A 16,540-nucleotide genomic window follows, 5' to 3' on the forward strand; every position below is an offset into this window, starting at 1 on the left:
TTTTCAATCCGGCAACTCTATAGAGGATGCCAGTAGGCTAGCTGGGCATCTGTATTATGGGCATCCGTAAATTAGTTGAGGCTGGCAATTCCAGCTCCTCGCAGACCTTACGCAGCTCAAACAGGTGACCAGTCGCTTTCTGGCTAGCTGGACACAGCGAAACTGGGCCGAACCAAGCGTTAAACCACCTGCCTTGTCTTCTGTCAGTATGGGGCCCTTATGGTGTCCTGAATTTCCCCTCAACCAAAAAGGCCCATGAGCTAACACAGCGCCTTCCCTAGTACACAGCTCCCTATGCCACCAGACTGTCCAAGTTCAAAACCCAAACAAGATTTAACAGGCAAGAGTCTAGTGGCGGCTACATTCCTGTGTATCTCCCTTCACGTACCAAGCCAGAAACTGGCGAAACGACCTTTCCTTGTCTTTTTTAAGATTTATTTTTGTTTATGTGTATGGGTGCTTTGCCTACATATGTACGTGCACCTCTGAGTGCCTGGTGCTTGGGAACGTCAGAACTGGAGTTACAGAGAGTTATGAGCAGCCACGTGGGCTAGAGAAGCAAGGTCCTCTGCAAGAGCAGCCAATGCTTTTAACTGCTGAGCCATCTCTCCAGCCCCGACCCCTAGCCTTGCATTAAGACAATCTGCTACTTTCAGATTAACTCATGCAGTCCCAGGAGTTAGTTTTAGAGAGACCATACAACCAACAGATGAGCCTGAATTTTCTCCCTCTCATGAACCCAAAGCCTGGTTGTATTCCTTCTTCGTGCACTATTTTCTTTGCACAACTCTTCCCAATCCATACTTCAATTAAAAACAAAACAAACAACAACAAAAACAAAACCAGGGTCCTATCATGTAACCCAAATTGACCTCAAATCCACTATCCTCCTGCCTCAGTCTTACAAGCGCTGGATTCTAGTTGTGATCCACTATGCCTAGTGCTTTTTTTTTTTAAAAAAAAAAAAAAAGATTTATGGGCTGGAGAGGTGGCTCAGCGGTTAAGAGAACTGACTGTTCTTCCTGAGGACCCGAGTTCAATTCCCAGCACCCACATGGCAGCTCACAACTGTCTGAAGATCCAGTTCCAGGGGATCTGACACCTTCACACCAATGCACATAAAATAAAGTTAAATAAACCATAAAAAAAAATAAAAAAAAAGATTTATTTAAATAAATTTGTATATGTTCTGCCTGCAGGTATCCCTGCAGGCCAGAAGAGGGCACCAGATCTCATTTCAGACGGTTGTGAGCCACCGTGTGCTTGCTGGGAGTTGGATTCCCGACCTCAGGAAGAGCTGCCAGTGCTCTTAAACTCTGAGCCGACCGTCTCTCCAGGCTTCCTCCTTTATGACCCAGCTCCGCCAAGTCTTCTTTGTTCCCTGCTGACTCTGGCTTCCTACTCGCTGCGGATAAGCTTTGGCGCAGCTTGAAAGGTGGGTCAAGCCGCCTTCGATGCTTTTAGAGCTGAGCTCACAACCACGGGTCCCTCTGCCTCATAGTCAGCCATACTGCACGCCTCTCCGCCCTCATGTTTTGCTTTTTTTTTTTTTTTTTTTTTTTTTTTTGGTTTTTCGAGACAGGGTTTCTCTGTGGTTTTGGGGAACTAGCTCTTGTAGACCAGGCTAGTCTCGAACTCACAGAGATCCGCCTGCCTCTGCCTCCCAAGTGCTGGGATTAAAGGCGTGCGCCACCACCGCCCGGCTATTTTTTTACTTTTTTTTTTTTTTGGTTATTTTTTTTTTAAATATTTATTTATTAGGTATACAATATCCTGTCTGCGTGTATGCCTGCAGGCCAGAAGAGGGCACCAGATCTCATTACGGATGGTTGTGAGCCACCATGTGGTTGCTGGGAATTGAACTCAAGACCTTTGGAAGAGCAGGCAATGCTCTTAACCACTGAGCCATCTCTCCAGCCCATAAATTGTATTTTTTTTTTTTTTTAATTTTTCGAGACAGGGTTTCTCCGTAGTTTTTGGTTCCTGTCCTGGAACTAGCTCTTGTAGACCAGGCTGGCCTCGAACTCACAGTGATCCGCCTGCCTCTGCCTCCCGAGTGCTGGGATTAAAGGCGTGCGCCACCACCGCCCGGCTCGCCCTCATGTTTTGGTGTCACCTCACTTTTCCCACTTTTCCTTCTGCCTTCACTCCTAGAGCTGCCGCTGCTGCCCCAGAGACGCCTCTGCCCTTTCCAGTGGCACCTGGTGGAGTAAACTCCAACCCGTCCCCGACGCCTTGCACCACCTCATCCTGTCGCCTACCAATTCTATCTGCTCTGGTCTCCCAAGGCTCTAAACACACCAATGGCATTTGCACACTCTAGTCCCTCTCCTTTCTCTCTCTCTTTTTTTCCCCCACAGCTGGGTTTTAAAGATGATCATTAAAAGTTTTGTTTTTACTTACGTGACTATGTGTGCCTGTTATTCTGTGTGCCATGCAAGTGCCCATGGAGGTCAGAAGAGGGTGACCAATTCCCAAGAACTGATTGTTGTGAGCTACCTGATGTGGATGCTGGGAAGGGAACCCTGTTCCTCTGCAAGAGCAGCAAGTGCTCTTAACCCCCGAGCCATCTCTCCAGTCCCTGGTTCTTGCTCTCCAAGCCTCCACTTAAACTGTCTCCATTCAGAACAGCCTTCTGGTCACACTAGGTGAGACCGGCTCATCTGATCTGTTCTGGCACCTTTTTATTTTTATTTATTTATTTATTTATTTATTTATTTATTTATTTATTTATTTATTTTTTGGTTTTTCGAGACAGGGTTTCTTTGTGGTTTTGGAGCCTGTCCTGGAACTAGCTCTTGTAGACCAGGCTGGTCTCGAACTCACAGAGATCCACCTGCCTCTGCCTCCGGAGTGCTGGGATTAAAGGCGTGCGCCACCACCGCCTGGCTTTCTGGCACCTTTTTAAAAAGTCTCCTCCATGTCAGCAGTTTTGTCTTTCCTGATAATTAGAAGTTCCTTGAGAGCCGGGTGTGGTGGCCTATGCCTTTAATCTCAGCACTTGGGAAGTAGAGACAGGTGGATCTCTCAAGTTCGAGGCCAGTTTGGTCCACATATCTACATAGTGAATTCCAGGACAGCCAAAGCTACATAGTGAAACCAAAATAATTATAATAAATAAAATAAAAAAGAGGAGTCTATATTCACTGTGCTCATGAGTGTTTTACCTGATATCCCTGCATAGTAGACTCTGACTAACAGATTTTTTCTTTCTTGACATCTAAACCCTACAGAATCTCACAGCCTGACACATTGTACTCAACAAATTCCTGCTGACACCCCAGTCCTAATTAGTATGGCTCTTACAGAGAGGCTTCCCTGACGACTCCTGTCTCCAAAGATTCCTTTCCCTTTACATGTCTCACGTGCCTTCTCTTTGGTGACCCAGAGCCTTGCCGGGGTCTAGGAGTCATCCAGCCTCCATCAAGAACTCTTCAAATCCGGTTCTCACCTCGCCTGCCTCATGTATGGAGTGTATCAACGACAGTGCCAGAGAGAATGCCTTCCCTGCGCTGTGGCTTCCAATGAGCACCGAGAACTTCCCACCACTTCTGGACCTTACTCTTCCTCATGGGATGCACAGGGAAAAAGCGCAACCAAAGAAAGGTGGAGACACGTATGCCTCAGCTGTAGGCTTAATCTTCCTCCTTTCCGTATGTGTTTCTCATGGAACTGTTAAACACGTGTAACAATGTAGAATGTCATATTTTAAAAAGTATTCAAACTATCCACATAAAGCTTCTGGCATAGTGTAGGTTCTAGCTAATTGGACTCAGGTATGGTTCAGGTCAGTCAGGATCCAGTCCCAGGTGAACTCACTGGTGAGTGTACAGATCCTGTCTACAGAAACAACCTACTCTGATCTTCTTAGCAAAGGTTCCGATGTTTCACATCATGCAGCCTGGTTTCTAGCCTGGTGCCCTGTTAATTTCAGTCATGAAATCACTTCAAAGTTGTATTCAAGAGTTTAAAGTTTAGCTGGGCAGTGGTGGCGCACGCCTTTAATTCCAACACTCGGGAGGCAGAGGCAGGTGGATCTCTGTGAGTTCGAGACCAGCCTGGTCTACAAGAGCTAGTTCCAGGACAGGCTCCAAAACCACAGAAAAACCCTGTCTCGAAAAACAAAACAAAACAAACAAACAAAAAAAAGTTTAAAGCACCATTCTGAGGAAACGAATCCTCTCCCCCACACACGCTGATTAACTACTTACAGGTGACCGACTCATCCCTCATCCTGCTTCTGCTGGGCAAAGCCAGGAATTAGGTGCCTAATAGGGGTAGAGCATTGACCTCATAGCGTGTCACTAACAGGAGGGAAAGAGGACCTCTTATGACCTCCGAAGGACCCTCATGAGCCACCAAACCACATTTGACCAGACAAGAAAAGCCAGATCAAAAGTTGTCCCAAAGAAATCTTGAAATGGGTTTGTCTGGGTTGGGAAAACAGTGTGTGTGTGTGGGGGGGGTTTGAGTGAGTTGGGGGTACAACTTTCAAACTAAGAGAAATACGGACCACTCTGTTAGCAATACTTACATGCTACTATATTGGTTCCTAGATTTCTGCCCTATCAAGGGAACAATATGAGCCTCCTCGTGTACAGGAGAGAAAACCCAAAACAAGAAGAGTTTAAGCAGCTTGTCCATGTCCATGTAGGATTACCTTGGCCAGCAGAGGCCAGGGAGAAAAGTACTGACTATATTTCTTCTGCCCTAATATCAGTCCAATAATGACAACTTTGATTCCTGAATTTAATGTTTGCCTTATAATATTAAAAACAAAAAACAGGATGCAAGAGTCAGGGGTACAGTTTCAGAAAAAGCAGAGACTACCCCTGCACGTGGGTGACAGAGCAGCTAGGGAATTTCCTGCCAGCTAGTGGCAATCTATGCTTGCAGCAGAGGTAAGCAAGAAAAACTATCGGGTCTCTGGTCCAGGTGCTGTAACTCCAGATTTGGAGGGCTGAATCTACCAAGAACACACATATCCACCTGTTTGTGGACGGTAGTGCCACAATGAAGTAACAGGGGAATCAAGACTATTTTTTTTTGGCAATTCCCGAGTTCTTGGGACAAAATCTGAGACTTCTTTTTGCCTGATGCCTGCTGGTTGGATGGCCATCTACTCTCCTTTATACCTGCACATTCTGATCAGGGAGGAAAAACCTTGTGTCATACAGCCTCCTGTTTCTCAGGTTCCTAGTACAGGCCCGGGGCAAAGGAAGCGAATGTCTGTTGAATGGATATGAGTGAACGTTTTCTGTTTGATTTTGAGACAGGGTTTCTCTGTGTATATCCCTGGCTGTGCTGGAACTCACTCTGTAGACCAGGCTGGTCTCAAACCCACAAAGATCCACCAGTCTCTACCTCCTGAGTGCTGGGCTTAGAGGCGTGCACCACCACTGTCTGGCTTGAGTGAACATTTTTAACCAAATTTACCACCACTCAGAACATGACAGGCTAAGATTAAGCAGCAGTTTATTCGAATACTCTACATAGTAAACATTTGAAGGGGTGGGTGGGGAACTAGAAGAGGCTTCTTGGAGGACTTTCCAGGCAGGGTAAAGGGGCCTGGGGTAGGTGACTTGTTCACAGAGCAGTGGATGCCCGGAACTTCTGGGTCAAACAGAACACAGCAGCTGTCAGGGCGGTGCATTGGCGAGCCAAGAGTTTCACACTGAGGTCATGGTAGCCTCTCTCACAGGTCAGTTTTGCAGCCTCCACAAACTGGTGGTAGGTATAAATCACGTCCCTCAGGTTCCCGGCCACTTCCTTGTGCCGGGTGGAGCAGCGGCTACAGTCTGTGAACTGGAAGCAGAGACCAGCCAGCTGGACCAGGTGCTGGAAGGTGACACGCACAGCACCCTGCATTTCCTCCGGGGACTGGTCCATTCTGATCACATGCTGACAGCTGGACAGGAGCTTCTGGGAGCCCATGCACAGGCGGCTCCGGCTTTCTGAAAAATGCCAGGTGCACTTGTCAATGGGGTGTTTGTTCCCAGCGCCCCAGGAAGCTTCTAGAATGTCCTGTAGCTCCAGCAGGCTCTCTGTGAGTTGGACAAAGCCCTCGGGGGCACTTGCAGGGGCAGTTTTCAGCTGTCTCAGAGCCCTGGAGCAGTACTCTGGCCAGACGTGGCTTTTCCTGGGCAGGGGTGTGGTACAGCTGTAGGCACGGGCTGACCTCCAAGGCAGAGTCACCTGGCTTCCTGCAGAGGGTGGTGAGGTAAGGGGGGCAACAGGATGTGTCTTTGGGTCTCCATCTTCTTCCTCTATCTCAGGCTGCAGGCCTTGAAAGCACGTGGCATAGGAGAACTGGCATCTGCAATGCTCCATGCCAATCCCGGCAGGCACCACTTCGCCCATGCCAGCAAAACCCAAGGAGGTGGCCTTGCTGAGACCGGTGGAGCCTTCAGGGTGGCTCTCTGGGAAAAAGCACAGGAAAGACCTCTCAGGTGGAAGGCAAATGATAGGACTGTCACTTTTGCTGTCTGCTGGTGAGCCATGGCCGGAATCTGCTGAGCGGGGTTCCTCTTGACATGGTGAAAGTTTTGGCAGGGAAGGTACTGTCTGGACACAGATTTGCTGAGGAGTGTCCACAGGGGTTGTGTCTTCCCCCATGACAGGGTTAAGCTGCTCTGCCTTGACCCTCTCTGGAGGGAAGGCTGATGGGATGGTCTGCTCCCTAACTAAGAAATCAGGGCCCAAGTCCAATTCTGCCAATAGTTCCTGATTTGGGCAGGTCTGGTCTATGGCTTCTCTCTGCTTCCCTGGGGAGTCTTTGAGGGAATAGGATGGGGTCTGGTCTGTCCATGTTCCAGGAGTCTCTGCGGAGAGGGAGCCGACTATTTCACCAGCTGGAGCATGAACATCAAGAGCCCGTGGAACATTATCTGAGTCCTTCCCAAATTCTTCCTGAAGTAAGGTGGGTCCATTTGTGTAGGTGACTTCACTGCCACTTCCCAAAGACAGCTGTCCCCGTTCTCCCTCTTCGGGAGCAAAGGCGGTCCCTTCTGAACCCACGGCACATTTACCATGCCTTGTCCCATCCCCAGGAGTCAAGGACCCTCTGAATCTGGGGGTAACTTCTTGTATATGCTTTATTAAAAAAGATCCCAATTCCATTTCTGATTGGACCCCTTCCTGCTCTGATGTGTTTCCTTGAGGGACGTGATGTGGCCCTGGGCTGCCTGGATTAGGGTTAGCACTAGAGGGAGGGGAGGTGCTGCCCTCAGGCTCTGGGAGGAGTTCTTTGGTGGCGGTACCATCTAGGTCTTGAAAGGGAGATAAGATTTGGAAAGGCCTGATCTGAGCAGCCTGTGGGTTGGAAGAACTTGGGTCGGAAGAGCGAGGGCTGTGAGGGCTGTGAGGGCTGCTTGCTGAGGAGTTGTCAATGGTGATGGCCACGGGGGGAGCCTCAAGATTCTCTGCATTGCTGGGGTCAATTCGGAGGCGAATGGCAGAGATGGAAGACACTCGGGAGTCGATGACTGACTTGGTTTCCATGGTCTCTGGCTCCATCTCCATGATCCTGGAGGCTGGATTTTTGCTCTTTGTCTCCCTCAGGGAAGCCAGCAACCCCAAGGCCTTGGTCTCCAGGAGGCCTGGTTCACCTTGCATGTCCTGCAGGGAGGACACAGTTGGGGAGGGTGCAGTGAGGGTCAGGTAAGGCTCTCTGTCATAGTAGCAAATGTCATCCATGTTCTCTTGGGAGGCTGATGGCTCCAGGGGGAAGGAGACCTGGGAGGTGTGGTCTGTCTGTAGGAAGGACCTTCTTTTCCTCAGAGTCTTGGCATACTTCTTCACCCCTCCCCGTCTGCTTGGTTCTCCTCCCTCTGGTCCCGGATGCAGGCTTTCCTCTGAGCCATGGGTTCTAGACTGATCCTGCAATCTCTTGGCACTAAGATTGGCAGCTCTGGGCCCTGCAAGTCAAGACAAGAAAAATCACAGTAAGTACGAGAGGCTTGCCCGTGCTTGGGCAAGCACATAGGCTTGCCTGAACTCAAGTGCTACAGTCTCCTCATCTGAAGGTTGGGAATAATGACTGCAGTAGACATTTGTTATGTAGCTTGTCCAAGACCTATTTCTAACCTTTAGTCACGGTACCATAAGCTTCTTTCCAGGAGACGACATCTCCTTAGACAGTCTGATAAAGACTGGTGGTGCTAGATATCAAACCCTATTCATGCTGGGCAAGCACCCCAACACTCATGCTCTCAAACCACAGAATATCAATTTCCAATACCTAAGTGACAGATTCATAGTCCAGGCAGTTAGCTACAAATTCTCCAGAATTTCAAACACACACACACACACACACACACACACACACACACACACATATTTTAAAAGGGTGTTAGAGAGATGGCTCAGCAGTTAAGAGCATTGGCTGCCCTTCCAGAGGACCTGGGTTCAATTCCCAGCACTCCCATGTCTACACACAGCCATCTGTAACTCCAGTTTCAAAGGATCTGATACCCTTTTCTGGACCCTGGGAACACTTCAGGTTCTTGTGGGCTGTAGTGCAGCAAAACCATGGCTGTTCTGTTCCCATGGTCTACATAGTGAGTTCCAGGACAGCAAAGATTACAAACAAATATGCATACATACAAACAAACAAACACAAATAAATCAAGTCAACACAGGGTGGTGAGGTCACTCATTCACTCAGCGACCGTGCCCAGGTGCCGTGTGCACGCAAGGAGCCTTTCACAGATATGCAAGTGAGTGCGTAACTGCAGGCAGTCCCGAAGTACAGGCAATGAGCCACCTCTGCGGGAACAACCCGGCATTGAGATGGGCACCTGGTTCTGCTCGGGTAAACCTGGAAAATGTTCCCTGCTGAACGAAACCCTCAGCTGAGACTAGACCGTGGATGGACAGTAGCAGCTGAGGATCAGATAGTAACAGAAACAAAGTCCTGCAGAGATGCGGGGCGGGGGAGGCAGGCAGAGGCCACCAGGGAGAGCCTCACGGGGTGCTGCTCTCTGGAGCTGAGCTGGCTTTTCTGTCAAGAGCAACCACTAGAGGGCAGTATCAGAGAGGCACAGGAGAGGGCTGGGGCTGAGCCGGGAGACAGACTAGTAAGAGTATGTGTGAAAATGGGTACACATGTGTGTCTTGCAAGATTTTCTGGTTAGCTCGGCAAGTATATCTGTGTGGAAAGACTTCGTATTGGTGTTTTGTGTATGTGAGATAGTATATCATGGGTCGTAAGTTAATTTTTTCACAATCTTTTTTGGAAGCTATATGAGGAACCCAGACAACAGATCCCCACTCTTCTGATATCAGCGACCCGCAGACTCCCCAAAGGCCATCAAACACCACGGACAGCCTGTCTTGTTGCTCCTAGGCTGCACTGACAGCCTGTCTGTCTTGTTGCTCCTAGGATCTGCAGTAGCACAGCTACTCTCTCTATTGTGTGATCCATTCTTTTTTTTTTTTTTTTGCAAGTTCTGTCCACCTGATAAGGCCCAGCCCACTTGACACCTCTTCTGGGAAGCCTTCCCTGTTTTCCACGGTGGGATGAATTCCTCTCATCAACCCTTGCCCACAGTTCTCTAAACTTCCCTTGCAGCCCTAACTCAAGGCCATGATGTTTGTAATTTGGCCCAGGGAACCCAGGCTGGCCCTGGGCTCTGCGAAGCTGGGACGGGGGTGGGGGTGGGGTGGGGGGTGGGGGGGTGGCTCACCTGAGAGTGTGTCTGGGGGTGTGAGTTTGTCAGCGGCATCATAGAACTCCTCCTCTGAGCTGCCATCCTCAAAGGCCCGTGCTGCCAGTGGGTGCAGGGCCAGCGCTTCCAGCACGGAGCCAGGCTGAGTCTCCATCCAGCCCTGCTGGCACCATGGTGATGGTGCAGCACCCTGCCGGGAAGCTGTACTCTCTGAGCTGTCGCTCAGGTGGCTGCCTGGGGAGATGCTGGAACACAGGCTATAGTAGTCAGTCCGGCTGCCCTCATACAGCCTGGGGTCCAGCCTGCCCATGTTCAGTTCTGGTCCCCAGCTGCAGGTCCCCGAAGTTAGGCCCTGGGGACACTCTGTCTTCGGGCACTGAGGGTTGGCGTTCTGGGCCAGGTCCAGTAAACACAGGAAACCATTGGTCTCGATCCTGTTTTTTTCCTCTTGGCTGCTGGAGAAGCCTGGGGCGCCAAAGTGGAAGAAGCCGGTCCCGCTGGAGGAGCAGGCATCTAAGTCATCCTCTTCTAGGGCATCCATGGACTCGCTGGAGCCACTGGTCCTGCAGCCTCGGCTCTCGGTGTTGGCTGAGTCAGAAGCCTCGGATTCAGCGCTGTCCGTCATGCTGCTGGCCCCGCAGGTGCTCGGGCCGCTCCTGGTCACCTCGGGGGTGGGACTGTCTCCAGGGGGCTGCTCCTCTCTAAGGAATGGTCTGCAGAGGCTCAGCTTCACCAGGCGTCGGTCAGACAGGGGCTCCAGTACGCAATCCACCTCAGAGGACTCCTCCGAGTCACTGCAGGCCCTAGACTCGTAGCCTAGGACAAATGGGACACAGAGTTACAAACTGACATGGAAGTCTGACAGACGGCTCTGTGTCCTGTTTCCTGTCACCCTGCTGGAGGGAAAAGACAGAAAGTAATCGACCCAAATCACAGTAGAATGACAGATACAAGATCCAAAGATGTCACACCATTGGGTTACCTGTTCCCCACCCGTCTGAGCCACTTAAGGACACAGGATAAGTCCATCTCTTTTTCTAAGGAGACCTATCTGCCTGTTGGTGAATATTCACCTGGATCTCCCTTGTGTGCTCGGCTTTTCCTCAAACATCTCCCTTGTCCTGTCTGAACATTACACGGGGAACCCAATGTAAAACACAAAATAGTCCCTTAACCTACCATTAGTATGGAGTGAGACAGCAAGGGAGTGGGGCCTGAGGCTGCTAGGGGCTTCAGAGACCTTTTGCTGCCGTGGACCAGTTAGGAGAGCGGAGAGGGATCTAGCGGTGGGTACCTGGGAAGACTGAAATGATCGAGAGGAGCAACATTCTCCTAGGTTTCCTATTTTTCTCCAACTAACCTCTGGAATAAGTTCCTAAAAACATCTTTGTACACTGTGTGACTCCCCCTCCCCCCACTTTTGCTGGCTTCCCCTCCCTACAGGGAAGAGCAGAAGCTCCCTCATGAGGGGCAAAGAGTCTCAGAGTGTGGCCTTGTTGCTCCCACCGCAGAAAAGCCCTGATCCCTCTCACAGTGTGTCCTCACACTGCGGCTCTGACCCCCTTTGTCACAGCCCTCAGAGTATGACCAGTCCAGATCCCAGCAGGCTGAAGCCAGTCCAAACCTCAGCAGACTGGTTGCCCTCTGCAGTCTTCTCCAACCTTCTCATGCTATGCCTCCTATGCCTCCACTCCATGTTCCCTCTTTGCAAATGATCTTTCCTTTTTTATGTGCTTAGCTCTAAGGTGTTCTTCTTTTTTTTTTTTTTTTTTTTTTTTTTGGTTTTTCGAGACAGGGTTTCTCTGTGGCTTTGGAGCCTGTCCTGGAACTAGCTCTGTAGACCAGGCTGGCCTCGAACTCACAGAGATCTGCCTGCCTCTGCCTCTAAGGTGCTCTTCTATAGCAACATCTCTGACGTGGTGGCGGCTCCTCCGCCATCACCCTCCAAAATAGCAGCACTCCCACGTGTTCTCCTGACCAGCCTCGAGCTGGTCCGCGCTCACAGATGCTTGGCCAAAGCAAAGGAAACTGCTGTGGAATATTCCTTTACACTGTGTGAAGATATGTCACTATGACTGGTTTAATAAGAAGCTAAATGGCCAAGAGCTAGGCAGGATTTTCGGGGCAGAGAGAATTCTGGGAAAAAGAAGGGCAGAGAAGCCTAATAGACACAGAAAGAATGAGACACCAGACAAAAAGGGATAGAGGTAAAAACCACATGGTAGAACACAGATTAATAAAAGTGTGGATTGATTTAAGTTATAAGGGCCAGTTAGAAACAAGCCTAAGCTATCAGTCAAGCTTTCATAATTAATAAGTCTCCCTGTGTTTATTTGAGAGCTCACTGGTGGGACAGACTTGTTACAGGAAGCATAAGCAAAGTGCATCACTTCCTTACTACGGTTGGCCCTCCAAATCTGCAGGTTAGGTTTCTATGTGTGGATGCATCCATCCATAAACTCAAAATACTTAGAGTAAAATGCATTCGTGTTGAATATGCATAAACCTTCCTTCAACAACACAGGATAATAATGGCACACTGTAATATAAACTATGGGGGTATATATTAGTGGCAGAACATTTGACTATAATATAAATTGTCATGTGCTTATGTGCACTTGAGTTTCCTGACACAGGAAACAAGAGATGGCCCCACACAGACTTGTTTATTTTGAATTTCCCCCCAAACTACTCTCCCTGGGTTCGGCTGGCCCCAAGCTCGGTCACAGGGAGAAAGGAGAAGAGCAAACCACCAAGGGTCTTAGAAAAACTGTGTCCTTGAAGACATCTAGAAGGCAGACTGTTTCAAACCAAGATTACTATTGTTTATCCCATGGCATAAGAACATGGATAGTGGGAGTGAGAAGCAAGAAGCTCCTCCACGAAGAAGACATGGTCTGGCACACTCTTTATCCATCAGGGTCCTCAGAGGACTTTTTGTTTGCTTGTTTTTTCAAGACAGGGTTTCTCCGTGTGACCGCCCTGGCTGTCCTCACAGAGTCCTGCCTCTGCCTCCCAAATGCCAGCATTAAGGGTGTGCACCCCACACCTGGCCCCAGATGGCTATTTTTACAAGGCTCCTTCAGCCACCCCTGTTGGATGGTGTAAGCGCCAACTCTGATGTCCTACTATATATTTACTGCCTGCTATCTTGCTCTTTTACTTTTGCTTGTTATAGACTAATAAACTCATTCATTCAAAACCGAAAACACGGCTCTCATGGACCATTCTCTGTATGAAACGCATACATGACATTCACAGTGGGTAACTTAGAGCTTTACTTAACGCATACGCAAGGCCATGTGCAGGTTATAAATTATATACCATTTCGTAGAAAGGACTGAATCTGTGTGAATTTCAGTAAGTTCCTAGGTTGTGGGGATCAGTCCCTTGTGGCCACTACAGATGCCATGGATGGCTGCGGTTCACTTTCCTACCATCTGTTCTCCTGGGGTGATCTCTGCCTATTCTGCCCTCGTGGAGGAAACACCATATAAGGGTAAGGTAATCTGCCTACCTCTGTCTAGCATGTTGGCAGTCTGAAATGGGGTGATGGGAAGGGAGTTAGGCAACTGTCTCAGGCCAGGGGTTTTCCCCTGCAGCGGCAGCTATTAAACATTTATCAGGACGCCCCTGGAAAAGCTACATCAATAGAACCTGACGTGGAAGCCACCTGGGAACCTGTTTTTCTTCCCTGCCCTTTAACAGCTCCCCTTTCAATCTTTACATGGCATAATTTTAAGTCTCTTTTGTCCCAAGGTGCCCTTTCCTCTAACTAGGTAAGGCTGAGACTTTCTGTCACAAACAAGAGAATGAGAAAGAGTGCAGAGTCATCCTCCGTCTGAGAAAGGGACACCTCCTTTTGCCGAGAAATAAGATACAATGGACCTTAGAGATGACTTTGGGAAACTCCGTGGGAATCAGAGACCTTCCAGCGTTCCTTGGAGAATCCCAAAGATTCTAATATTCAAGAAAGATCAAATGCGTGGTTGGAAATAAATGGTCCTGTCCTTTCTGGGGAAAGACTCGGCACCTCACCTTCTTCAGCAGACACTCGGTGAGCCTGCTGTCTGTTTCCAGACCAGAGGAAAACTGAGTTGGCCGGGTCCACAAAGAGCCGGTAGTATCCAGCAATCAAGCATGCCAGGTCTTTTGCGCTATTGGATTCCAGCAACAGAGTCAGAACCTGCGAAGGCAAACAGAACCTTTCTGTTTGTAGATGGTCAAGATACAACAAGGCCTACGGGGCCAAAGAGAGATAATAAGTATACTCAACCGTGGTGCACAGACTGGCCCCAAGTAGCCCTTATTTTCACACCGAGGAGCTAAATCTAAATGACCAAGCATACACATAAACACGCATGCGGACCCTGACACACTGTGGGTCCCTCATCCCTAATCTAAAAATGGTCCCCTTTCTTGCTCTCCTCGATTCCACCATACCCTAGCTGCCCCACCCACCCTACTCATTCATTCAATTAGTCCTTTCATGACCTGAGCTGTCACAGGAAAAGGAGGAGGAGTGAGTAGAGATTGAAGAAAAGAGTGGTAAAGACAGTGGGACACTTCTGAGCACATTGGATGAAATCAAAGGAGGGAATAGTGAATACAGAATCTTCCAGAAAGGCTCTCGAGGTACCCTGAACTATTTACTCATTTTAACTTCCACCCAACAAACTCTGGGTCCAGAATTTTTCATCAATAAAACACATAGCCCAACAAACAGAACAAAACCTTTCCAGGAGCCTCACAGGACAAGGCATCCCGTTTGCCACACTCCACTTGAGACGGCTCCGCTTTGCCAGCTATATAAACAGTGGACTTTATTATCACTCAAAGCCCATATTAACTACCCTGGAATAATTTCACCCCAAACACCAGAGGTCAAACTCAGAATCTCTTCCTCTGTTACCTTAACATCCTGAAGATACACCTTGACCATGCTCACTTTCTCAGACTCTTCCGCCAGCTCCACACGGCTGATGTGGGCAAACTCCGCCAGGGTGGACATGATGTTGAGTTTGCTATTGATAATCTGACTGATGCCATACTTGGCTCCAACTAGCAGGGCAATGTAGGATTCTCTATCCTGTAACTGCAGAAGAGAGAAGGTAATTAGCATCTATTCGCAAGCTGGTGAAAACACTCTGCATGTGGCCTCCTTTCGACAAATTCTTCTTTGGTAGTTTTGTAAATGGTTTTGCTGTGTGGCACGGGCTGGCTTCAAATTTATGATCCTGGGCTGGAGAGATGGCTCAGCGGTTAAGAGCATTGCCTACTGTTCCAAAGGTCCTGAGTTCAATTCCCAGCAACCACATGGTGGCTCACAACCATCTGTAATGAAATCTGGTGCCCTCTTCTGGCCTGCAGGCATACACACAGACAGAATATTGTATACATAATAAATAAATAAAAAATTTTAAAAAAAACAAACAAACAAAAAAAAAAAAAACAAATTTATGATCCTCCTGCTATGGTCTCCCGGGTGCTGGGATTATAGTGTGTGCCATGCCTGACTTCTCTCTCTGCCAAGTTTGTTTCCTGTGTTAACCCCTCATCATCATTCCCCAAGACAACGCCTCAGCATGGGGCCCACCTACAGCTGAATTAAAAAATAAATTCATCTCCTTTAAATTCTCTAATTGACTTTTTACAATTTTAAAATTATGTGTATATGTGTGTCTCTGTGTCCATGAGTCCAGTACACATGGCAGCCAGAAGAGGGCGTTGAACTCCCTGAAACTAAAGTTGCAGGCAATTGTGAGCATCCTGATATGGGTGCTGGGAACTGAGTGCATGCTCTTAACCCATGAGCCATTCCTTCAGAGCCCTTTCTAAGTCTTTTTAACAGAGGACTGTCACCTCTCCCATAACCGTCACCTCACCTTGTCACCCATGTGTCTGAATTCAGACTGCATTCCTCTCTTGGGATCTCACTCTCATCCTTACTCACAGAAGTCCTGACCCTTCCTTAAACACGTCCACCAAGCCCCACAGCCACCCAGCATTAGTAGTGCTACCTGTGATCTCAGCACCGAGAAGACAGAGGCAGGAGGATGAGTTCCAGGTGGTCCTCCGGTATACAGCAAGTTTGAGGTCAGCATGGAACACATGAGACCCTGACTCAACAAATCGAAATAAACAAACAACAGCATCTTATGCCTAGAGAAGCCCCAGCCTTCTCAGCCTGGATAGCCTCTCTCCTCTGCACGGAGCCTACACCACTTTTGTATGTCTCCGAGAACACTGGACGCATCTTACTGATTTCAATTACTTATACTCAGATTTCATATTACACATTGAGTTCTTTGACGGTAGAGTCTGTATTAGCCTGTATTTGTACTCAAGCCCCAAGCCAGTCCTGTCTAACTGGCTGTTCTTTCCTGGGACCGGAACAGTAAAGGCAGACTTAGGACAGGAGGGTTAGAGCCTGTGACAACACTAGAAGCTTTCCCAGTCCCTTCAAAGCCCTCTGTTCTGAAATCTAGTATCTTTCCCACCGTCAGGGCCTTGTCCTTACACACAGACTGCACATTTTTCCATTCCTCCAACTACCCACTTCCCTTCTGTCTGTGCTGTGAGGTCAGGGGTCTGACTGGATCGTCCCATCACTGACAATAAGAAAATACATAAAACCCCTGAATTCTCTCCCTACTATTCTTGAAAAAAGCTGGCACGTCCTGGGGCTGGTGGCATCATGGAGCAGAGTCCCTTAAGTCACACCATAAGCACCGACGTCTCCACAGAGGAAGCAGGAGGGAGGGCTCAGGGCAGAGGCCTCCTCGGTTCATTTTTCTGCACCTCAGGGCCCAGCCTGGCAGCCGGCCCACATTCTCATCCATCACGCCCCATTTTCGCTGTTGTCCTTATGC

General features: G+C 48.8%; 1 protein-coding gene across 1 annotated transcript in view; it reads right to left on the reverse strand.

Annotated features, from left to right (window-relative positions):
• Window positions 1–5,513: 5,513 nt before the first annotated feature.
• The window catches only part of Frmpd1 (FERM and PDZ domain containing 1), an 87,878-nt gene continuing 76,851 nt past the window's right edge, over window positions 5,514–16,540 (reverse strand). Inside the window, exons 13-16 of the mRNA XM_057790673.1 lie at window positions 14,581–14,763; window positions 13,707–13,854; window positions 9,687–10,484; window positions 5,514–7,916 (exon numbers count right to left, since the gene is read on the reverse strand). Of these exons, the coding sequence (XP_057646656.1) occupies window positions 5,587–7,916; window positions 9,687–10,484; window positions 13,707–13,854; window positions 14,581–14,763 (3,459 nt within the window). The 3' untranslated portion in view covers window positions 5,514–5,586. The remainder of the gene's footprint in view (window positions 7,917–9,686; window positions 10,485–13,706; window positions 13,855–14,580; window positions 14,764–16,540) is intronic.

This window comes from Chionomys nivalis, chromosome 16, assembly GCF_950005125.1.
Source record: "Chionomys nivalis chromosome 16, mChiNiv1.1, whole genome shotgun sequence".
NCBI classification, from domain to species: Eukaryota; Metazoa; Chordata; class Mammalia; order Rodentia; family Cricetidae; genus Chionomys; species Chionomys nivalis.